The sequence below is a fragment of the Megalopta genalis genome, chromosome 15 (assembly GCF_051020955.1).
Source record: "Megalopta genalis isolate 19385.01 chromosome 15, iyMegGena1_principal, whole genome shotgun sequence".
Taxonomy (NCBI): domain Eukaryota; kingdom Metazoa; phylum Arthropoda; class Insecta; order Hymenoptera; family Halictidae; genus Megalopta; species Megalopta genalis.
Genome location: NC_135027.1, coordinates 7394108 through 7418827, shown reverse-complemented (window position 1 = coordinate 7418827; position 24720 = coordinate 7394108). Strand labels below are relative to the sequence as shown.

General features: G+C 38.6%; 3 protein-coding genes and 1 pseudogene across 7 annotated transcripts; 2 read left to right on the top strand and 2 right to left on the bottom strand.

Annotated features, from left to right (window-relative positions):
- Positions 1-29: 29 nt before the first annotated feature.
- Positions 30-18987, top strand: LOC117219526 (uncharacterized). Of its 3 annotated transcripts, none has more exons than XM_033468718.2 (11): positions 30-355; positions 11673-11792; positions 11875-12014; positions 12098-12227; positions 12360-12497; positions 12570-12746; positions 12828-14054; positions 14123-14271; positions 14602-14936; positions 15067-15330; positions 15420-18987. In XM_033468718.2, the coding sequence occupies exons 2-11, from the start codon at positions 11676-11678 to the stop codon at positions 16793-16795; spliced, it is 4053 nt and encodes a 1350-aa protein (XP_033324609.2). In that variant the 5' UTR covers positions 30-355; positions 11673-11675; the 3' UTR covers positions 16796-18987. The 3 variants fall into 3 exon arrangements, with proteins under 3 accessions (XP_033324609.2, XP_033324608.2, XP_076382569.1); XM_033468717.2 differs by having other exon boundaries at positions 14599-14936; XM_076526454.1 differs by lacking the exon at positions 30-355 and adding an exon at positions 10668-10686 and having other exon boundaries at positions 14599-14936.
- LOC117219527 (pickpocket protein 28) lies at positions 1059-9553 on the bottom strand. 2 transcript variants are annotated; one of them, XM_033468721.2, is made up of 13 exons: positions 9165-9553; positions 7663-7944; positions 6788-6903; positions 5592-5720; positions 4605-4808; positions 4387-4510; positions 3911-4059; positions 3046-3247; positions 2389-2659; positions 1982-2105; positions 1799-1924; positions 1631-1722; positions 1059-1414 (listed from the first exon to the last, which is right to left on the bottom strand). In XM_033468721.2, the coding sequence occupies exons 2-13, from the start codon at positions 7900-7902 to the stop codon at positions 1230-1232; spliced, it is 1962 nt and encodes a 653-aa protein (XP_033324612.1). In that variant the 5' UTR covers positions 7903-7944; positions 9165-9553; the 3' UTR covers positions 1059-1229. The 2 variants fall into 2 exon arrangements, with proteins under 2 accessions (XP_033324612.1, XP_033324613.1); XM_033468722.2 differs by having other exon boundaries at positions 9376-9553.
- On the top strand, positions 8446-9072 carry LOC143260619 (histone-lysine N-methyltransferase SETMAR pseudogene; annotated as a pseudogene).
- Positions 18184-24627, bottom strand: LOC117219531 (uncharacterized). 2 transcript variants are annotated; one of them, XM_076526495.1, is made up of 4 exons: positions 24458-24627; positions 21351-21388; positions 20570-20818; positions 18184-18701 (listed from the first exon to the last, which is right to left on the bottom strand). In XM_076526495.1, the coding sequence occupies exons 1-4, from the start codon at positions 24459-24461 to the stop codon at positions 18597-18599; spliced, it is 396 nt and encodes a 131-aa protein (XP_076382610.1). In that variant the 5' UTR covers positions 24462-24627; the 3' UTR covers positions 18184-18596. The 2 variants fall into 2 exon arrangements, with proteins under 2 accessions (XP_076382610.1, XP_076382611.1); XM_076526496.1 differs by lacking the exon at positions 18184-18701 and adding an exon at positions 19287-19744 and having other exon boundaries at positions 24458-24608.
- Between the last annotated feature and the right edge of the window lie 93 nt (positions 24628-24720).

Genomic DNA, 24720 nt, shown 5'->3' with positions numbered 1-24720 from the left:
AATCGTTAACGAATTTGAGCTTTGTAAATGTTTTTGTATATTGGTGAAATGTGTTTTTGATGGTAGGACGTTTGAATTTTCGCGGGCAACGGCACACATGCGCGTAAGAGAAAACCCACGCACGCCGTGAACATAGTCGTTATTCAGCGGTAAGTGAACATAGTCACACCCGTGCCGTGCAGGAATAAACATGGCGTCTAGAAGAACTGTGAACTGTGTTTAGTTCCTGATTAGGCGAGTGTTTTTCCATCTTAACGATCGTCAAATTACCGCCAGGATCTGCTATTACACCTAAATGTTTCCGAGGATGTTACCCGATTATGGTTGACGCTGCACCGGAAATTCCACAACAACGGTAAGTCAATCTTCAATGACACTACTCTTGAGCTAGCATTACTTGTGTTTTGGCAGATCGAAATTTTAACATTTGACGAAGTAACAGTTAAATTTAAGCAGGTAACTGTCATCGATCATTTAATTCCTTGTTAGTTTGTTATGTAAATTCTAATACTGTTTATCGATGACAGTAGGTAATTGTTTGTGGCAGCGGCAACGCATCGTGTTATCTAGTTCGGTTTCTAGAACTACTTTGTGCCGCAATTGTCCTGAAATGTTGATTACACTATTCTCAAAAAATGTTTACGATTAATTATATAATATAACGTTGTCATAAGTATTGCGTGTGATTGTTGCCACAAATTCGTCAACTGTTTTTTACTTTGTTTATGGAAAAGACACTGGAATTGGTTTCGAAATGCAATAAATTATGCTTGCTGATAAAGCGAGTAAGAGAATGTCGATAAAGACAATGTCAAATTGAAATGAGTAAAATGTCGCATCGATTTACGTACATTTAAACGTCGTACAAACTGAGAAAGCGATCTAACACTCCTATCTCTTATGGAGCAGTAATTTTTTATTACACGTTTCTAGTATTTTGAAACGATAATGGTCGTTTTCAGTATCCTTCTTTCGAAACCAAAAGAGTGTAACGTGATCGCACACTGTTACAGCATACCTAACACATCTTTGTACAGTGCGCATCAAAAGTTGGTCAATCACAATATTCGCGTGCTTTATTGACTTTCACTTCGTGGTGTTACAATCTATTAGCTAAAGAAATTTTTGATTCTATTCAAACTTTGTACCTCTTCTGCAGTGTTCTCTAAGAAAAATTTACGCACCCTGAAATATTACTAATAAATATCGAATCAGAATTCAAAAATTCATCACTGCACGAACGGATAAATGACGTTCTTATTAGTATTCAACGGATGCACGTGAAGCACAGTACGGGAGGTTCGACTATTTTTAAATATGCGGCACCAGAATCGCAGTATAACAAAGTAGCCAATTTCCACTAGTGACATAAAACTGAAGCCCATGAAGAGTCCTAAGAGACCACCGGTACTTGCTGTGAACAAAAAAAGCCACTTCTATAGTAGGTAAACAATATACCAGAGTGGGCGGGACGATACAATAAAAGTGGGAGCAGGATGGGAGGGTCTGGGCAGTGGTGGGGAGATTTTCGTAGCATCGTGTGGGTAGAGAAAGAAATGGGGCGTAACCAATCGGTATAACAGGCTGGAGCAATATATCATACCGATAGAAGAAATATTTTCAAACTTACATAAAAACTCAGTGAATCCAAATAGCTCGTTTTTCACAAACTTAGTGAACTGCGATTCAACCAAGAATAAATGAACCACTGCCATGTTTTTGCTATAAAAAGAAACACATGTTAACCGTGGCTTGATGTAATACTAAATTCTCATCTGTGAATCTCAGGAGACATTACGAAAAATATTCCTTATCCTTCTTCACAAAAAAATCTGCCATGTCGATGTTGGGCATCAACTTGCTCTGCGATATCTCCACGTTGTAATTAATTTCGAAACAGCCCGGGTAGCAGTTGCAACTCGGTCTGCAATGTATATCGATTCGTTGCAACATTTCTAGGAATGTGGAGGGTATTACTCACGTTCCCGTGATGTTTAGGGGACCTAAGCTACCGTCGTCATCGTACAGCTTTATCTCCATTGCAAGACGGGTCTCATGCGCACATGGATCATCTTTTTTCTCACAGATCGGGGTGTTAGAGGATTCTAAACATACATGAAACACTAATAAACACATTTGAGTACTTTGAAAACAAGAAGAAACAATGTAAGAGACGCTTTACGAAGGTGGAGTAATAGTAGCCCCGCCCCATTTCTCATAACCCCATCCCAAATGATTATAGAGACGTACAATGAAAGATTTTTATGGAAGCTCCGCATCTCGGCGCTCCCACAATTAGACCGCGTCTCTTCAAGCATTCTTTCATACGTATAAAAGCTTTCAAACACGAAAGAGTCTGTATGTGATACATTTTTCATTGAAAATTACTGGGCATGTAGTACTGAACGCAGTCGCAGTTCTTTTGAGTGTAGTTCGCCTCGCACTCCAGAACGCAGTTCCTCTGCGTGTAAGTCCTATAGTAACGCAGCTTTCGCTCTGAGGTGAAGAAGCATTTCCTCTTCCTCAGGGGAATGGAGATTATCGACTTGCTGGCGGTCGATATCCGGGGCGTCACGATTATTCTAGTCTCCTCGCCTGGAGTTATAGCAAACGCGTATTCGGCTATCTTCGGAGTCTCTACCGGATTGTGCAGCAGCATCTGAAACTCATTTTCTTCAATGATTACAGTTTTCTAAACGATTGTACATGCTTTTCTTGTACCTAGCACATGGTAGAATGGATGCGGGTAAAGTAAGGAACACGGGAAGGCTAAATGCGGTTGGATCGCCTAACTATTGGACCACAAAGCTTCCCAGCCCCACTTCAAAGTTTTGATGAAGTTCGGAAGGCTGGTAGGTGACCACAATAATGGCTTCAGAACAGGGGTGCTCAGTATAATTAGCTCCCACGTTGTAACAAAATTATTTAAAACGTGAGTGAAAATTTTATTTATATAAAGAGTCTTGTAGATGCTACGAAGATCCATAGTCTACTAATCATTGTTAGCCTATTCGGTAGTTCGCGAACATACGGGAAGAATTGTACCTTGAAACCCACGCTTGCGGTGGAGGAACAATAATATTCGGCAATATCCGCGTCCAGGACCAAAGTCAAACCATAAAATTGTCCAGCCCCGTAAGGTCTCCATGGCAAAGACTCCGTGTGGAGATTACCTTCGTAGCCAGTTTCGGGGTTCCAGTCGATACTATTGAACGGGAACGTGTTGTTCAGGTCGGGCCAATCCTGTCTGGAATGGCGAGGGTACTAGAAACTTTCCAACAAAGTTCACTCACAGCTCGAGCGTGCATGGAAGTTGCTTTTACTGAAAGCGTGGTAGTTGGGAACGAACTCATGTTGAGGAGGAGTTAATGGAACAGTCGATCTACACATTGAAATTTTTAATATAGCAAGGCAGGGCTCGTACTTATCAACATGCAACAACCAGATTGCGAGGGCTACGCCCACTACGGTACGCACTTGAGGTGCTCCAAGCATTATGGCAACCATAGGGAGCGAGACGCGCGTCGAGAGTCAGGAGGCGTAGCCCTGGCGATCTGGGCGTTGCGTGCCAATAATTCCGAACCTTGCAGTAAGATAATCCGTATCAGTATAGAATTAGCAGCTTTAGTTGTGTTCCTTTTGTCCTAGATACTTTAATGCAAGCTCCTGTTGCTACACTTTGCATAATTAACTTTGGAAAATTGTATATCCAAAGTTGAATCTATTGAGTGGATTTACTTGAGCGTTCTGGTGACGCCCACGCACCACTCTCGTTCTACCACGACCTCATTCCCCACCCCCTTACATCCAAAGTTAGCCGCAGCGTTATAAAGGGTAATTTTGAACATCTTATCTTCGATATCAACTGAATGTTGCTTTGTATGTTGAATAGTTTTTGTCAGCAACTCACGCATTGTAAAATAGGAACTTCTTGTCGACAGAGTTAAAATTACAGCACATTCCCTCGTCGGTCAGGGTAGGGTTGAATAGCTTCTCACAGTCGGTTATGTTCCCACGCCATTGGCACACATGCAACATTTCTGCACAGGACTGTGATACCTGTCGTAAATTAATTAGAATAAGTTCGTAATTAAGTCGTGAACCGTGAGACAATGAAACATGACAAGTGAGTGCATAACTTTAACATCTACTCATGTTTGAACACACTTATTCCGTTTTTATTTAAATTACAAATATTGTGCTAATGGCGCAATGTACGTCTATAACGACCAGCTTATAGAAGCACCGAATATAATATTCAATGGCACATCCCCACGGATCAAAATGCAATATATACATACATGGATCAGGAACAAGTGAGGAGTATATTTTGTTATCGTGATTAATCTTGCGAGATACAAAAGCACAAATTAATGCGTTACGTACATTGATCGTGAAATGCAGCATGTTATTCCATGTAATTGCGCTTTCATCAAGATCGTAAGCTGAAAAGTTCGCTTCCGTGTTGCTACATCTATCGTCCAGCAAGAGCTTCTTACGACGGTCCTGTCTAACATTCAAGTTTTCATTCGCGATCACCGTTTCCTGTATATAATATTCGATCTGTTTGTATCGCAGCAAATAATCTTGATTACCGATCTTACCCTGCGTTTATGCGCGCTGCCTCGCTTTTTTTCGCGTTGTTCATGTTGCAAACTGTGACCGAGGGAAACGGAAACTCGTCCAAAGCTACTGATTCCGGGCTCAAGGAAATGATGATCGGCGTGGAGACCCATTTCCGATAGAGAATCCATATGTAGTACGAGGCGGCCAGAACCGCAAGAGTGAAAGCTATCATCCAGAATATCCTGAATACAGGAAATGTATGAAATTCAAATTGCATGCAGTCTGTGCAAGATTATAAGGAGCTTATTTTTTGTTTAGTTTAAATGTTCAGAAAAGATACGAAACTTTGAACATTATTATTATTAAATTATTACTTAATTTAATAATACATATTTAATATGTAATATAATTATAATATTAAGTAATAAATTGTTACTTAATTTATTTCTGTAATACAATTTCTATAACTATATTTATCGAAAGGCAAACGTTATGATGCAAAAACTTATAAATGAAGTCGTAGAGAGGAAATCGTGTAAATTAATATTGACTGTGTAATATTCGTGGCAGAGGACTTGGATTGAAAATATTTTCAAAAATTGGGTGATCTCCTCGGAGTTTCCCGTACGACAGACTTCGCCGTAGAAGTTGGTTAGTAGTTAAGGAACAGAACACTGATCTGTTAATTGCCGTCACGTCGTCTGGCGTAGATGCGTGAGCTATCTACTGGTGCCGGTGCAGTCGGTTAACCGCGTCGTACGAAAGCGGTATTATATGCCTAAGAATGTAATTAACTAATTCTAAGTCGGTTCAATTGGATCATTGAAGCGTCTGGTGTTCCGTTACTATACTCGGATGGTGTGCCACAATTTTTCCAATTTACATTTTGCATTCTCGATTTTCAAGGAAGCATTTCAATGTGTTTTACGGTGGAATAGGGCTAGCACCATTTTAAGACCCGAGTCCCAACGTGCACCACGAGAATCGTTTAATATCGTTAAGTCCAAGCGCAAATAATTACATACCTTTCGCCGATAGTCAGGTTCGAGTCGCCGACATAACGTAATCCATGAAGGCTAGTGTTCGCGCAGTATTGTTCCAAGGCAGCCTTGATCTCTACATTCTTCAAGCACTGCTTCATACTTTCGTTTTTCCTAAAATCGAAGCATTCACGAGAGATGAATCGTCGTTTTCTCGCTTAAAAAGAAAAGCCACCTTCCAATCGGTATTACTTTGATGATTAATGGTATTTTACAAACATCCAGAGAAAGCACGAGCAATGGTTGTCCTTTTTGTCTTAAGAAAATCCTGGATTGCCCCAGGGATAAAGGCAATTCAGAGAAAGATGAGAATCTCAATCTTACCGGTAGGCGTGGCTACGAGTGGACGTGGTTTCACTCTGCTCTTGGATTCAAAACAATACCCCAAGGAAGTATTGTATCCATGCTTCATCCAGAGCAGAGTTTCTCAATGGATTCTTTTTTATCACTTTAAAATAAAATAAACGAAGGACTAAAAGAATATGTTAGGAGTAAAGAAATGTTCAGGGAAATCTTCTACTTTGTTACAATTTCAGCTGATTGCTTACCGGGCTAGTCATAAATAGAATACGTGAAAAAGAAGGATTGAGAACCACTGCCTTAAAATATAAAAATAGCGCCATTACACGTAGTGGAAAAATGCTCAAACTGTTCGCCAAAATTATCTGCAGATGATAATTCTGAGGTTTTAGTATTCCGACACAGATGGACCTACTGCATAAAACTCATTCAAATCTGCAAAAAGCACTATTATTGCGAATCATTTTTGGATATAACAGATGGTGTCACCGTGCTGTTCCAGATACTTATTTACTTTATCGGTAAATTTGTTTAACGGTTTGAACGTTTTGCCGCTACGTTCAAACATAATTTAAAGAGCAGATGATTTGTGTCGAATTTGACGTTGTACCTTATAAGAATGGTGATAAAAATCATCCGTTCATTCTTTTTTTTTGAACGATAAATAAATTTTTTTTGCATAATATAAATGCAGAAAAGTCTCCTGAATATTCATTAGTCCCTAAATCTATCCTCATAAAAGAGATGCAAATACTCTACTGTATTTTTCAGAGTCAGAAATTCAAGAAACTGTTCCATTGGCACCGTGATCACTGCCATTCAAATCAGAATGTCCTGGCTGTGTCGTCATCTTTATCAGACAATGGTCTCAATTAAATTACCTAGGAGTTTTATCATTGTCGCGGCCACTATGTTGCCCTGCAGCAAAGTCTCGTATCAACGATCCGCTCTTCCTGTGTTTCGATCTCAGCGTCGTGTCCCTCGATCGATACTTAATCTTCGAAGAAAATTGAATTTCAAATTAAAATTGCCCATCAATTCACTATTCTTCTTTAATCTTTTGGGCACGGCGCGCCACTATAGTGGCTTCCGCAGATATCATCTTTTAGAACGACACGCCACTATAGCGGCTTTCGCGGATGTCATCTCTCTGGACGACGCGCCACTATAGTGGCTTGCTCTAGTAGCTCGCTCATCGTTTGAACCAAATAATCGTCTTCATACTTCACACTTCTTTTGTCTTCACATCGATTTACAACAGTCTACAGGGTGTCCCAAAAATGTCTCGCAATCCGGAAATGGCGGGTTCCTCGGATCATTTGAAGCAACTTCTTCCTTTACAAAAATGTTCTCCGAGGCAGCGTTAACGAGTTATTAACGAAAAACAGTGACCAATAAGAATCGAGTACGGCTGACGCGAGGCGGCCCAGCCAACCAGCGCACGAAGCCTAGTTCCGCTCATTGGCTCGATCGCCTCGCGCCAGCTGAGTCTCGCCTCTCATTGGTCACTGTTTTTCGTTAATAACTCGTTAACGGTGCCTCGGAGAACATTTTTGTAAAAGAAAAAGTTGCTTCAAATGGCCTGAGGAACCCGCCACTTTCGGATTGCGAGACATTTTTGGGACACTCTGTATATACAGACAGAATATACAGTATCAGACTCTGTACAGTATATATCAAACTCTGCCGCGTCTAGAGAAATAGCCTCGCGCAGAATTCAGCCGTACCTAAAAGGTTAAAAATGAATTACTAGCACCTTGACGGACACCGGCCGTATTTTCGAATTGCCTCGCGTTGAAAATCCTTCCAGCCTTTGCGGAGGTTTGTAAGGATTTTGCAGGTGCACCGTGTTGATTGAATACGGTGCATTTGGATCGTGGGTCCTCAGGTAGTTCAAAGTCGTCTTGTCTGTCATCTTCTGAGAACTAACGACCGGTGATATCTCGTTCTCCTGATCCTTGTTTTCGTAATCCCGGTGGTATAATTTGATTGGCATTGCTCACCTCGTGATCTTCCTTATCCTCAACTTCACGAGTACCTTTATCATAAAAGAAACTCTGTAACGTACCGATGAAGAACTTGCCATTTTACTTGCAAACGAGATTTAATAAATGCCTACAAATATTAAGTCAGCTCACAAGAATACCAAGATAACTGAATCGCTTTCCATATTTTGGATAATGAAATACATAATTATAATCGCAACTATTATACTATGAATAAGTTTATAAATTGTAAAAAAAATGAAGGAAATTATGAAGAATCTTTCAGAGATATGAAAAGAAATTCGCACTATAAATGAGGAGCTTCTAATATTTATTAGGTTGACAAGGATGAAATTTGTAGTTAATAATATTGCCAACTTTAACAATTTATTATTTGACATTGGCTTAATATTTTACCGTTCTGTTTTCTTTTTGGAAAGTTATACAACAAACCTGGCTTGTTTAAAGAAATTATTTTAAGCTCTAAAAAATATTGAAAACTTTTTTAAAAATTAATTTTGATGAAAATGGAACGGTCGAAAATTCGCACTATTATGAGGTATGAGTTCTTACGTGGAATTATGAAACAGATGCGTGAAACATTAATAGTGTATTTGGCTCTAGTGTAACTAAACAACAGACAGTATCAAATTGGTTCACCAAATTTCGTACAGGTTATTTTGACCTCACAAATGAACCACGCGGTTGCTCAGAATCAAAGGTTATCACACCTGTCTAGCGCAGGTGAGATCCGTTATGATTTTATGAAACCTGGCTCACCGATCACAACAGAAATATACTGCAACCAACTGGACGAAATGATGCAAAAACTTAAAGAAAAACAACCTAGACTGGTCAACAAATCGACTCCCATCTTATTGCATGATAACGTTAGATTATACACTGCACAAATGACTGTGGCAAAACTACAGGAATTGGAGTTGGAACTTCTTCATCATCCTCCATACTCATCAGACTTAGCCCCCACTGTCTATCACTTCTTCCACAATTTGAACAATTTTTTAATAGGAAAACAATTTAATTCCGACAATGCTGTAAAACTGGTCTGCCAGGAATTCATTGACTCTCGTACGCCAGGGTTTTATATCACCGGCCTGAACAACCTGCCGCTTAAATGGCAAAAGTGCATAGACAATATGGGTGCATACTTTGATAAATAAAGTAATTCCTCATATTTGTAAGTTATGAAGCAACTTTGCCTTCTTTTCTACAAATTTCATACTTGACGACCTGATAATTCTGTCTCGCTCACCCTCGCCTTCTGTCCCGTTGCAATACAGTTCAAATGAAAACTAATAATGCAGAACGTATTGTCTGTGATCAATGGCAATCGATAACTGCTTTCCAATATTTTCAACTGAACGGTTCAAATTACTCCGAATTCGACAACGGGTCTAAGATCGAAGAATCTACACGTGGTTTTCTAAAATTTGAAATAACTTCAAACAAATTCCTCTCCGTACGTTTCCCTGATTCCACTGCACTCCGTTCCCAAAAGGAACTTCGAAGTCTGCTGCTCGGTTTGGTCAGAAAATATTGTCCCGCAATTAGGGTGACTGAGAAGTGTGTCGGTCCCCTTGTAAACCGTCGGTGACCGATGCCTGTCAACCAACTGGGAGCGAAGGATAGCATGGACATCCTTTATTACATCGGCGGAACGTCATCTTGTCCCGAGTCTATATACGTGTTCGACCCGCGATGACACCGATAATTACAGCCGGCTGCTTTTATTGTTCCCCACCTGAAAGTACCTCCCACGTGCTTGATTATAGGGTTCGGAATTGTTTATATATGACAGGATCTCCTAATACATCTTTGATTTGTCAACGTTTCTGTCCACTTTCTTCTTAGTACTATATCAACCTCTGCTCTTTCCTCAGGCATCAAAGATTCTTGGAACACTCGCTATCGAGGAGCATCGTTAAAAATATTCTGAATCGTAATTATAAATATAGAGTGTGCGGTTAACCCCTTAATGCACAGTATTTTTTAGAAAGGCTGGCCAAAAAAAATCAATTTTTTTTAATGTAAAAAAACACAATTTAGAACGTTGTCTTGACAAGAAAATTACAAAAATACAAAAATAATCAAAATTTTTATGGCAATTCTAATTTTCAGAATATTACTATTATTATTATTGTTATTATTATTATTATTTTATTTTATTTTACATTATATTTTAGTAAAATATATATTGAAAAATGAGCGAATCAAAATCTGAATATGAATACGCTGACGGAAAGCGGCTCACAAGGAAGAGATAAGTCGTAAGTGATAAAGTAGAAAAAGGATATATTTTATACTTGAATAAGTAAGTGTTATAGCTTACAATCCCATGTAAATGATAAATATCAATAAAACGATTGGTTTTTTTTTGCTTTCACATTGTTATTTTCAATTCTCTATTGCATTCGAGTGTGAAAAATTATAGCAACATAAAGTACAACGCCGCTCGAATTATCTCGTGTGTGCACAGTTTGGCCAGTTTAGCGTCGAGTTAACTCGAGCGTGCACGTTAAGGGGTTAAAGAAAAAGTTTAAAGCCAGGGATGTAATTACGTGATAGGGTCATAACGAAGTATCATGCGAATATTGCGATTGAGATGTGGTTCAGAGAATTGCAAGATGGGCGTAGGTCGCGGCTATGTCCTTCTGTGACCTTGTCTTGTTAATGGAAGAGGAAGGGTTGACGCAAGATCGACCGAACAGTACACACCATTTAAATTGTCAATTCCACGTGCAGCCTTGCTTCTACGATCCTCCGTCACGATAAAGGTGATTATAAGCACATCGTTTCGCAAACGCGGCAATTGGAACCGCATGCCGCGAACCGGCCGATGAGAACGCTCTCAATTCCGCGTAACTGTTCGTCAAAGGCATTTCGTGACCATTGATCAAATAGCTTAATACTTCAGATAGTTGCATGGCAAATATTGCCTTACCTCGATCGAGCTACTTGAATTTTTTTTCATTTTCAAGCTCACTTGTTTCGAAGCAGTCGATACCGGGAATAAAAGCGCTTTAATTGAATTGTTGAAAATATAATTAATGTAAGGGAAGGATTTCACCAAAAAATAGAAATTGAAGTTTATAAGTTGATTATAAAACAATAAATACAAATTCTAACATGTAATAGTCAAGGTTCGGACGAATCCGATCACCTTTAATACCATGACCTTCGCGTGACCTTGGGTGCCAACTAAAACAGAAGATGCAACGATTATAGCAATTTCACCGATCCAATTCTCGATATCGTACCAGAAAATGGCTGGAAAGTGTACTCAATGATGCACGCATAATAGAACCATAGTTAATATTTTTCTTGAAACAAGCAATTTGCAATTGTGTACATTTCATCGAGCCTCTGGGCGCTCCTGCGACCTTAGCGTCGCGTAATAACAGAGTTAAAAGCGTGGAAAACGAGTAGAAAATTTAAAAAAATGCAGAATAATTGTTAAATTGAAAGCTATTTGTACGTTTGAATAGATCGAGAGCTTGAAAGGCCTCTACATCATTGCGCTTTCACCTGGTTATCATTGTTTATTTTATATTAATAGCGACGTAGGAGATGACGATGATTGCATATCGCCAAGGAAAACAGTTTCTTCAACTGCACATGATTCTATCTAATTAATGATGGCTTCACATGCGTTCAAAGTACGCTAATCTGTTCTTGGAAATGTTCTTAAAATGCTACAACCATCATATTGAAGAGGAACTTTCAAATTATTGTATTAGAAAATTTCTTGTTTCGATTTCAGAAAATGTTGAAGAGAAATCGAAAGCGAAAGTTGGAGAAGGAGGAGCAGACGATGGTCGATTGGGAGCAGGAGAATTTTTTTCCAGATGTAATAAGAAATGAAATGGAATCCATGTGGGAGGTGAATATATTTTCTGTATTAATAATGATTTAATAATTTTGTAATTTTCTCTGTAATAATTTTCTAATCGTTTATATTTCAGATCCCACAGATATTTCATTTTCTTCACTTAGCAAGGGAAGCATTGAACATACCTCATTTATCTATGTACGAGATGGAACGTATGTTATTAATACCAAGGGCTTCAAAACAGTTGGCAAACATCATGACTTCCTTGTTGAGGTAATGGAATACACAAAATATTTAAATTCAAGAAATGAAAAAGCAATCTTATTTAAGAAGGCTTCTTTCAACTTAAATTTCAGCTCCCCTGTCACTAAAGCAAAATTGAGAAAAATTCCACCCATGCCGTATGAGTTCTGGACAAACATCTTGGCTTACAAGATGAAAACTTGGTTCAAGGTTTATGAGGGAAAACGCAGAGATGCTGTGAAGGTAAGTTGCACTGTTACGTTGTGATTTCTAAAAACCTAGTCCACCTAAAGCAGTGATTAAATAAGTATTATATGAATTTGCAATGTAAAATTGTATTGTACAATGATAAGAATTATGATCAAAGATTTTTAGGTTCTAGAAACTATTGGTGTTGAACCAGAATTCTGGAATGTTTTCCCAGATGCTCCTCTGTTAAATGGCAAAGACTTTGAGGAGCTGAGTTTCAGACAGAAAGTTTGGCTTCTAAAAACAGTCTGTGATACAGTCATGGTACGCCAAATTGATATCTTAACTTCAAACAGTGTGAACAGTTTTTAAACTTCATGGTACTAAATGTTTCAGCATGCTCGAAAAACTGTACAAGAAGAAGTAGCTAAGCAACCATGGGAGGACCAGTTTGAGACACTTCTGGGCACCGACCGTTATGGAACAAGATATATTTATTTTCCACAATTTCTTAAGACCGATCTGAGAGTTTACAGGCATTGTTTGGACAATAAAATTCTATCCACAGTCAAAGTATTTAGTTCTTACAAATAAATTACTCGACTTCACTGCTGTATTATATTCGTTTTTATTCATACCGTTATTTCCTTCCAGCCTACCAAGACAGAAGGAAAATTATGTTCGGATAACAAACTAGCAAACCAGGATGTAATGTGGAATAAAGCCAAACAGAGAAAACGAAAGGCACGGTGGAGCAATGGTTTACCTCCAAAGTCTAAGAAGAAGGTAAACAAAAGCAGCAGGAAGGATCTGAATAACTGCAAGTGTATTAGTGATAGTGCGAGGGACTCCTTGATAAATGAAGATACAAATCTGAGTAGTACAAGCACCTGTAGTAATAATAACAATAGTAATCGTAATAACAATAACATTAATTTAGACACAATAAACGGGAAAAGGTCGAGAAGTTTATCAAAGTGCTCGGAAATGAGCGCGGAATCCAATAAATTACAGTGTAAAAATTTCAAGTCGACGAGCGGTTATGATACAAGTAGTTCCATGGGAACAGTCTCCGACAGAAGGTCGTCTCAGAAAATGTTCAAAGGTTTCTCGAGCGGTAGCAAAGATAAATGTAATATAGACATTATTAGTAATATATTGAGTGACCTAAAGGCGGACAAAATCGTAGAAAATAAAATCGACGAATCAGTATCTTCTGGAGGTGAGTTAGGAATAGACTCGTCGCAACAATATTTAGAACCTGTTGACCAGTGTATAGATAAACGCGAGTCCCTAAATAATTCATCGAAAACGGACGATGAGAAATTACATGAAATTATCAGTGCGAAGTGTCTAAATATAGGCAATCAAAATTCTAGCGATTTTCAAATAACAACCACGTCGAAATCCGACGATGAAAAATTAAACGAAACTAAGAGCATCACAGAAAGGACTAACGAATGTCTTGCGGTGGAAGGTACTAAGGATGAAGTTATCAAACAAAACGGGCACCAAGAAAGTCATGAATCAAATAACTTGGTTGACGCGGTAAAGACTATAAGTAGCATAAATGACGATGAAGTAGACTCGAACGACGATAAGGATCTTTCTTTGAGCGAGCTGAGAACTAGATTGCAGAAAGAAGCGATGGAAGAAGACTTCTCCATGGACGAAGAAAGCGAGAAAGGGTACAATCTTAGGGACACGAAGAATGTAAACACAGTCGTTTGGAAACAGAAAGTGCAAAATTTCAACGAGATGCTATCCGATCTCAGCGTTTCCAATTTTCAACTTATAGCCGACAGCGTTAGCTCCTTCAGGGATCTTATATCCACCATGTCACAAAAGTGTGGTGATTTAAATACTGACTCTAAAGGCGATGTATGTATTTAATTGATATAACGTTATGATGTTATAATTACTTCTATAAATTCCCAAAATGATTCCAGAACGAATCCACGCATCCCTGTGAATTGAAACTGCTCGGGAAAATGACCGAATTGCTGACCTCTTTGGAAGGAATGGAATCTGTCTTACATGACTCAACAAAGAAGGCTAGAGGAAAACTGCAGAAAGAATGGACGAACTTCAAAGAAGGGTACATTTATAATTATTTATATAAAACTACATGATGATATTGTGAAACCGTAAAATTCTGTCAACACTGTTAACACCATCATATCAAATTTAATTTGGGAATAATGATTATAAGTTTAGTCACGTATACAGAAAAGTCTGTTTGGGCCATGTATAATAACTTCATGTCAGTGAATCATATTCCCAGATTAACATTCATCCCACCTGAAACCTCTTGAAATTGCTACAATCTGTTCCTGACAGATAAGGTGGAGCTACTCCACGTGTTTTCAGTAATATTTGTCTCTTTGTCGAGCGTGTATGGCAGACATACTGCTGTGTGTTGTAGCAGTGTGGAGGATCAGGACTCATCTGGGGAGGGTCTCGGCTCTAATTGGTGGGTTCTTGGATCGCAGGGCTGTCCACTGCCAACACCCGGAGACGCAACGATACAAACGTTACCGAAGCCTACCTTATCCCCAGCTGGCCCCCAAAAGGCCGCCAGCAAGGATTACCACGAAGAGAGCGTCAATACCGCAGAACCGTCCAAAATCGAACACGAAGAATGCAAAAAGCGTCAGGGTTCAGACCCTGATGGCGAATCACACAGCTACAACTCCGAGAAAAACGAAGAGCAGGGAAACCAAGCAACCGGAGACGAAAAAGAAGAAATCAGCGAGGAAGAAGGTATAGATTGCTATAGAATATATATAATATAATAATATATAAATATATATATATAGAATATATGAAGAATATATGCTACAGAAGACCATAATTGTTCCAACTTCTTACACTATTTTTACCGTTGATACAGAACAACAAAGTCGAAGAGTCCTTCGAGCTCGCGGCATCTCGTCATACACAGAACAATTTTACTCAGACGATGAGATCGAGGAGAAAGAGTTGGAAGAATGGACCGATGTTGAGGCAGTGTACGCGGCTCCCAGCGCACAGATCGGTGCATCCATTACACACTTTGCTGCGAAGATCAAGCAATCTGACGACCGTACCAACGAAGAGGACTCAGACCAAGATTGGATTCTACCGAGCTCTCGCAAAAGGAAAAATAAACGTCCGTGTAAGTATGCGTATGGAGACAGGCTTTATTCTCTTCAGATTTCTTGAATTAAATGAAATTAATGAATTTAAATGTGATTTTTTTTGCAGCTGCCAATAGAAGACTGAAATCGTTCCAGCAAAAGTTACAAAGCATCAAGGTCGGCGAGCTGCAAGAAGCAGCCGAATCTGTGATGGCTGCTCCTTCAATAGACAAAGAGGAAGAGAAAGTTGAAAATAAAGAAATCCCGGACAGTCAACCAAAGAATCTAGAAGAACCACCGACATGTCCTCATCCGGTGAACAATACCACAGAAAGTTCCGAGAATACGACAGAGCATGATCCTAAAAAAACAGTGCCTTCCGCGGAGCCAGCTTGCAAAATCGAAAACATTGAAAGCGTGCATTCAGAGTTGGACATCAAAGACGAGGGCCCGATCTACGACTATCCACCGCAACACCCTAGCAATAGCTATCCCCCAAGCATCAATCCGAACTACGTGATGGTCAAGACAGAATCCAACACGATGAACTACTATGTAATGCAGTCAAACATGGTACCACAGCAGACTCTAATACACCCTGGTGGTTCCTTAGTGTCGAATGTCGTACCATCCATGCCGCCAGGATATTATTTGCAAGATGGTCATAATTACATCATTCAAAACCCACAACCCGGCTACGTTCCGGCTCAAGCATTTCAGCCCCAAGGACCTCAAATGTTAGCGCCTCAACAGTTCGTAAGTCAGCCCGGCTACTTGCCATACATGATGGCAGCGGCACAGCCACAGCGTGGTTACATGCCCAGCAGTCCACAGTTTATAAATCACGGAATACCTCAGAACCCTTCGAATATGATGCCTTCTAATCAACCCACGCCGAATAAACCTCTCCAGATTAGGTATCCACCATTGAGGCAAGCACATCCGCACCCTAATGGCGCGGTAATTAGAAGCAGCATGCCAATCAGAGGAAACTCTCCGCGAGCCGGTTACCCTAGAGCGAAAATGATGCAACAGCAACGCGGGATGCCAGTGAAGACTCAGAAGTTAAAAAAGCAGAACGTTGTCGCGGAAAACCCCGCCCAAAAGACTACGTCCTTGATCGTTCTTAGCGACAGTGACGATGAGATTGAAATGATTATCACCGAAAAGACGGGTTCTGAAGCGGATACGACCAGGATGAAGGCAGTACCTCGCAGAAACCAAGTGCAGAAGAACCCAACCGTTACCTCAGACATGTCTGTCTCCAAGCCAAAGAGTGCCATTCCTCCGCAAATAATGCAACGCATGAGTCAAGGGGGCATCTCGATTACGCCTGTAAAACCCGCGCAGCCAGTTCAGAACGCAAGCACACAGTTAGTGGTGGTTGTGAACGAAACTGGAAGCCATTATGCCTTAGCACTGCCTAACGGAAGCAAACTCATTCTCACCCCTGAACAAGTGGCGCAAATCAGAGCTTCGAACGGCGGAAAATTGATTTTGTAATCGAAATGATCCAGAATTCAGCGGAATAAACGAACTTTCCTAATCGGTCAAACCAGTGCGCAATTATAAATCGAGTGGACAAAGATGATATACGCTGGTGATCTCTTTCTTACTTAGGGTACACCTTCGAAGCGGATGTTCCTACTATTTTTTAGTAGTGTAATAACCATGATATGGGTATTGGAATATTTTTTCCTACTGCACTGTCGAATAAGTCATTGTTTCAACTTATAAACATTATTGAAAGTTTTTTACATTTCCAAGAAATCTTTATTTTATTTAATTATATCTGATGATGTTTTCTTTGGAACTAGAGAAAGATTGCAAAATGTTTAGAGTGATACTCTGAGACCTGTGATGCCTATATCAATTTTTATATATTTTTGTTATATCGAATCGAAGCAATATTGGTATGCTAAGCTGTACGAATGCGATGAAGATTCCAACGGACCATCGGTTTCGTTCAGTGTAAGAGAAAATGTAGTACTCTTGTAATTTATGAATATTATTTTATAAGATAGAGATTATCTTGCTTCGCAAAATACATATAAGACGATATAATAAGAACACACAACGATTTGTGTATTAGTTTAATTGTAAAGTTAAATTTTTATTACAAAAATTAGATAACATGAGTTTACATTGATTGTAACAATGACTTCCAATGTACTATTTACACAGTGCATCACATTAAAGTTAAATTCTGTGCTGTCCAGCTTCGAATGCGGTCGTGAAACATTAATATTAAATTAGCACGTATTTCTTAGACCAGTAATAGTTATGTAAATAAGTTATGCGGGTAGGGTAACGCGTAAAATTATGCTTGTGATCTACGAACCTGAAAAACATTACAAAGTTTAATGTTAAACGATCATCAAAATGCACTATACATTTTACTACTTGAACATTTTGTAACATGGCTCATTAAAAGATGTAAAATACGTGGAACAAGAAATGATGCGCATACAAACCTCTTTACACAGTGGTAAAAATAACTTTTAAGAGTACGAAACACTTCTACTATACTCTGAACTTAACTTAATCCACGCTTTTTTTACTTACACAGTTAAAAATAGCGATATAAATGTAAATGTTATTTTCATTACATGGCAGAATTAAATAACTAATCATTGAAATTACTAAAAGGGAAAAACTAATAAGGAAAATTTATCCATGTACTATCTGTTGCATAAATTGTTCATGTTATTTTTTGTATAATTTATATACTTTCTCATATTATTAGCGAGTATAATGCCTTATTATTTACCATTAGAAAGTTTTGTTAATACCAATTGCAAAAAATTATATTTCCAGATAACAATGCGCAAATTATGCGTATATTTGAAATCGTTTAATGTGTATATTGTATAAATTGTATATTCAACGTATTTATTCACATATATTACTTTATTTCTTTACAATGTCTTACGCTTATGTTAAAAATATAATACAAAAATACATCAAGAAAACTTTATACACCTCACAATGAATAGGAACGTTAAATATTTTAGCGACAATAAGTATGTTTCGTCTTCGAATCTAAATTACAAGAAAAAGTACATGACGGACGTCGGACTCTAAAGAATTAATAAAGGTACAGGAACTAAAATTATTTACAGAAGTATTAACAACACACGAAGTAAAGTTATCGCGAATCGAGGCATTTGAAATACAATTAAAATTTTTAAATAATATTTAATCGAATCGAAAGAATCCAATTTAAAAATTCGTGCGACTTTGTGAAACTAACTCAAAAATATCTACAGGAAATATTCGTTTCACCTCGTTGATTAGAAGCATCCTAAATCTGATTTTTGTGTTTCTGTATGTCTTTATCGACAGCGAGAAACCTCGACAAACGTGATCCATTGTAAGGTGTGACGCTCCCAGGTGGATGCAGCCTCATCTAAAACAAAAATGCAATTTTGAAACCACTGTATATCTACGAATGAAGCGAGAAACGTTGAAGAAAATTAAAATTTATCGTATAATTTACTGCTCAAACATTATATGATGAATTACTACCTACCGCAATAAGCATATTTTTGATGCAGTTGTCAGGTTCACTTTATGATAGAAGGTCGAGAATATAGATTATTACTACAGTTATATTTTATTTTTGCATCGAGGAATTTCACTAGCATTATAAAGTAATTAAAATTTAATCGGCTAATTAAACAATTAATACATAACATCTCTCTCTCTCTCTCTCTCTCTCTCTCTCTCTCTCTCTCTCTCTCTCTCTCTCTCGAATGAATATCGAAACAACCGTAGAATTTCATTACAGTCATAGCTTTTGCTCGATTTATTAACCAACTAGCACTCAAAAATTAATTGAACGATATCCATCGTTTAGCTTGTATTGTACAATGCAAAGTTAGTGTGCAAACGGTTATCAAAATGTTGAAAATCGCATAACTGATACTGTTCTTCGAAAGCAACTTTCTGAAGCCATACTCGAGGGGATTAATTAATGATTAATCTACCCAACTCCATTGTGGTTAGTTTTATTAATGTTATTATCAAAAATACAAATCATCCATCAAGCTTGGACACTACGAAGCACCTTAGCAGGTTCGACATCAAAAAAATGTATAAAAATCTCTAAGTTGACCCGGTCAGAATTTTTTTTCAAAGTGCATCGAGAATTACAATGTTTATTGGAACACTTTATTATATAATACGCAGTGATTATAATTATGAATTTTCTCCTTCGAAGGTATTCGATCGTTCCGCCGATCGAGTGACACGGATCATTGTTCTAATTTGAAAACTGGAGTGCATTATAATTATGGGACTGGCAGGATGCAAGCTTGAGCATTAGTGGAGGACTTAATGGCGCATTGCAAAATTGCAAACGTAGTTCGGCCGTGCAGCACCGATTCTCATCTATTTCTTGACGAAGACATCCGCAGTTTTCTCGTCCCCTTCCGCGTTTCTGAATCGCTTCTGCAACGAAAAAAAAAAACCGACACCAATTCGTTACACGTGATGAACACAGCGTTACGATGATTAGATGATGCGTGCATCTCGGGGAAGATTCACTTTCGCTTTGCTTATCTTTATCCGTTTTGTGAGGCTCACTTAGACCCGATTAATATTAATCATCGATGCAGCACATCATTCATTATTATTTCATTTCCCCCAAAGGTGCAAGGCTTCCAAACGATGACATGTTAATTGTAACAATGCCAAGCGAGCCTCGCAGAACCGCAGGTGTTTTAATCGCGTCAACGAAAAACGCGTAAAGTAAGGCTGAAGCACACAAGCTCCCTTTAGTATGTAATCCGACTAGGACAATCTGAACTTCTTCTTTCGATCCCTCTGGCTCGGTGTTTATCTTCCCTGGGGTGGGATTTCGTTACTTGGGCTCAGTAATTATTCCTCGACTTGTAATTATGCCCTGGACGGTGTGCAAGATTTCACGAGCGGTTGCAACAATTGGAAAAAAAAGGGAACGTTGAAATCAATTTGTCATGAAAAGTTTGTCCCGCCATCTGCGTCACGAGCTTATCTTTTGTTCTTGCAACACAATTTCAGGCGTCCAATTTACAAATAATTATAAAAGGTGCAAGAGTCCTCCCTCTAATTTACAATTAATTATAAATAGTATCGGAGTGCTTTCCCTAATTTCTAAAACCTAAATATGGCAGGAATGAAAATTAGGTTCGCGTTACGGATCAAGTTCGCCTACTTGTGCCGAAGGCTTCGCAATTTTCGAAATTTCCGGGCTCACCAACTTCTCTTTCGTCAGTGACTTCATCGGTGACTCACCATGATCCTGTACTTTTCTTTGCAAGCGTACTCGGTCTCGTCCACGTCGTTGTAGCAATCGCTTTTATAGTCCGGCGGTATCGGTTTCCCCTCGAACTGGCAGAGTTTGGACAACGGTTTCGCGTTCACTATCATCTTTTCGAAGCCCGTCGGCTTTTGTTGCGGACAGTAGAACACGTCTGGCGTGTTCTTGTCAAAGACAATGCTTTTCCGCAGCATGTCGCCAGCCTCCGTCGTCACGAAGATCATCTAACATAAAAGAAATCAATGTTCCCGCGATCGTTATGCGTTCTCACATTATTTTTCAGAGAAAGTGCTTCCTTCAATTAAATAAACATAGCGACGACTACTTTCTCTGACCCCGAGTAAAAAGACGGTGAAAGAATGGTGCTCGGTTTCCCGAGGCCCACGGGTCATAATCATCGAAAATATGCTGACAATACGCAATACTAACGTTAATCTATTAAATCCTGCATTACGTTTCAATCGACGGTGATTCATAGATCATTTAGCTTAGCTTTTCACTCGTGAAAGGAATATCGGCACGAGTCTACGTGTTTTTACGCAATAAGCCGAGTCACGCAATTTTCAGTCAATTTTTTTCTCGAGTACAAGCGATTATTAGAAGCAAATCGATATAAATTTTTCGTATGCTTTGATCTTGATTTGCCGAATTTTCCTTGGCCATCGATTCCGATTTCTCCTCGAGTGATAACAATGCGCGCACACGCGTCTTCCGGGTGGTGAGAAAAGCAGGAAGTCGGTGTCAATTGTTACTTACGGCGAGCATGATCACCATACAGTACACGTACGCGGTCCCTGAAAAGAAAAAGAAAACGTGTGTTAGAGTCAGTTTTCGTTGATCAAAGATGTAAGAAACATAAAAACGTTTCGATTGTGAGACACCGTAGCTGATGCAACGCAACTCGTCGACATGCACTCTCATTAAATAAACGCCGACTATGAAAACTGGGCCATTTGGAAAGGGAGTCAATGCCGATTAAGCGACAGGCTGTCCCTTTTCCGTCGAGTCATTCTGTAGATATCACTTAATACCCGCCGCTTCATCAGAAGTCTCCGTTAATAGAAATTCATTATTTTCGTTTCGATGTAGAATTACATAATACTTGCACGTTCACCTGTCCAAAGTACAACCACGATCTAAACTTGAAACTAAATCATCACTGAATTTTAGTCGGGACTGATTTAATTAAAACATCCTTTCATGGTTCATCACAGAGGAGAGCAGCCTAATTAAGACCAAAGCCGGCATGTACGTATCTTAAGAATAAATAACACTTGCAACGATATCAATTGTATCTAGTTTTGGGTCTATTTTAGCCGAAGAAGAAAAACATAACGTTATTAGTAGACTGCGGATTTTATGGATTTATGGCAAAAATGAGTAGTGAAATACAAACCAGTGGAGAGTTTAGAAGAATTTTAGAGTGCTGTTATATTATTTTTTAGTGTATTCATTCATGTGATTAAACGAAGAAATACATTTTTATATGACTTTTATTTTTTACGGTTAACATACAAACGTTTTATTTTGCATAAAGATCTGCAGTCTGGTTATTAGCAATGTTAACTGATTCAAAATTTCGAGAGGAAGGTAATAAAAATGTCTAGCTATCCTGGGATGGTGGCCAAGAACAGAATAATAATTAATGAAGAAATGCAAACGGTCGCAGGATCGGTTTGTTTGAACTGATCTTCGATTTGATCTAACGGCGAGTGGGAAAATACTGTCAGACACAGACATTATTTTTATCTATGTGATCTATTATGTACTTCCAGACACCGCTCCCCTGCGGCTTCTGCAAGGACGACGAGGCCACTGCGGTTCCGCGTGGTACGTTTCATCGGGCTGCTCCTGTTTCAGAATACGGATTACGCTGAACCGATACCCCTCTGACATTTCAGTTTACAGCGTATGACATTTACATAAAACGCCAGCTGTTTCATGGAGAGCAGTGCTAATTTCTACAGTTTCGTTCGAAAGTTCAGGATTCACGCTAGATCTACGAAACTTGTATCATAGATCATTGCATTTATAATTTCAATCGATGAAAAAGCGGTTCAATATTTATTTACTAATTATTCAATAGCTATGTCTTTTTAGTTGCAAAACATTTGGTTATCCCAAGTGATGTCATTTAATCGAGCAACTTTTGCTTAAAAGATACAGTAGGTATAGCATTTTTTAAAGAGCTCGTTAAATAGGCTTCCGGTAGGCGAATTGTTAATTACTGCAACGGTCCTAATTGATTTCACCTCGAACACTTTAATGTCAAACATTTTTGTGCGTATGTTACTTTGATAAATATCATTCGCAAGAGAAAAGGAAGAATCTTTTATTCTTTCTTTAAACGATTATTCTATCTCGAAGACGAGTTTAATTAACAACAGTAAATTTATACACTTCATTAATGTGATTCGTCCCATCCTCATTAAAAAGAAAGAAGATTTGATGGCTCACACTAAGAGAGAACGTAATGCTGACTTGAAATTTCTAGGTCAATGTTTAACGAGGTGTAAAAGCGCGTTGTGTTGCGAGAGTGATCACTGACTCACGATTTTTCTGTAAATTTTCAACGTTTTCGTATTGCCCACTTTAATTAACACGACTTTTAATCAAATGGATGAGCGTGCAATGACATTCGTCGGTGAGTGACATTTTCCTGCGACATTTAAAGAATCGCTTTCCGAAGCACGAGGTAAAAGCTACCATAGTATTATAAATTGTCAGTGGAGATAGGTTAACATTTTCTCAACGAATTCAAAAACAATTCGTAACACTGAATTTACAAATTCATTGGTCATGTTATCAATCGCTGCTCCAAATAATCGCGGAATTCGAAGCAATATAGCTACGCCAATTTCACATTGTTCAAGTAATACCCCAATCATTTCAAGCAGTTTATAGCTCCTCTTGTTAGAGTCCTATGTCCTATAACGTTAAAAAGATTATCAATCCAATTCTTCTTTCGGAGCGATATAAAACAACACGAAACCTTTAACCCTAGAACTCCTAACACAAGTTTACCATCTCGTCGAATTTAAACTATCTACGTTCTACTAAAAATTATTCAAAAATTTATTTACATCCCTCTAACTTTGATATTCGAAAGGCATCATTACGCATGCAAGAAAAACAATCATGCATAATAATGACACTTGTGTGCGTAGCCGATTCTTTCCCTCTTATTCAAAGAATAACAACCAACACAGACTGGTTTTTATTATACAAATAAATAGTTAAAATACAAAAATCGTGATACACAAAGCTTCAGTGAATATTCTTCTTTGTAATTACTCAGGAAAAATCATATTACACTATTTTCCGTTATTGCTTCATTTGACAAGTAAAAAGTTTAATCGCTAAACTTGTTCGATTATCGATGTCATAATGTATTTGAATTCTACACAATTTTCAGCAAAATGCAAGATTTATCGCTAAACAACAATTATAATGGACCAATAAATCGCTTCAATGCTAACACTAAAACTATCGGCTGGTTCGTATTTCCTTTTCGAAAGTAACAAGATCGCGTTTATCAAATTGCCCACAAAAGCATTTACACAACCTCAATAATTATAAAATAAATAGTTTGAGATCCGTCATTTTGACGGGTCTAATATTAAAAGCCTGTAAATTGTTAAGAATGTTGCATGCTATTGTTATGTCAGCAGAAAAGCGTCAGCATAGGACAGAACGTTGAGTCCACAGCATACCTAAGTCTCACCCCGCATACCTAAATGAAGACGCAAAATATTAATGCGTGGGCTTCATGCTCGATTCGCAGGGCTAGGATGCTGATACGCGAGGAGTGGTGGCTTATAGTTAGGGTAGCTTTTGACTATTGAACACAGGTGAAAACTCACCCATGCTAGTGAAAGCTGGTCGCAGGGAACACCTGTTGATCCACACGAGACGGCGTCCCTTCGTTGACTGAGATCACGGATCGCGGCGAATCCAGCACCTCACAGGTTCGGAAAGTGAGTGCCGTTATGTTCTACAGGACTGACCAAAACCACCGGACTAACAGTATCAGCAATCAACAGAATCAGTGATATATCCTAGCTGAAGTGCGAAGGAACAAAAGGCAGTTTGTCAATCTTTTTTCTTTTACTATAATCGCTTTCTA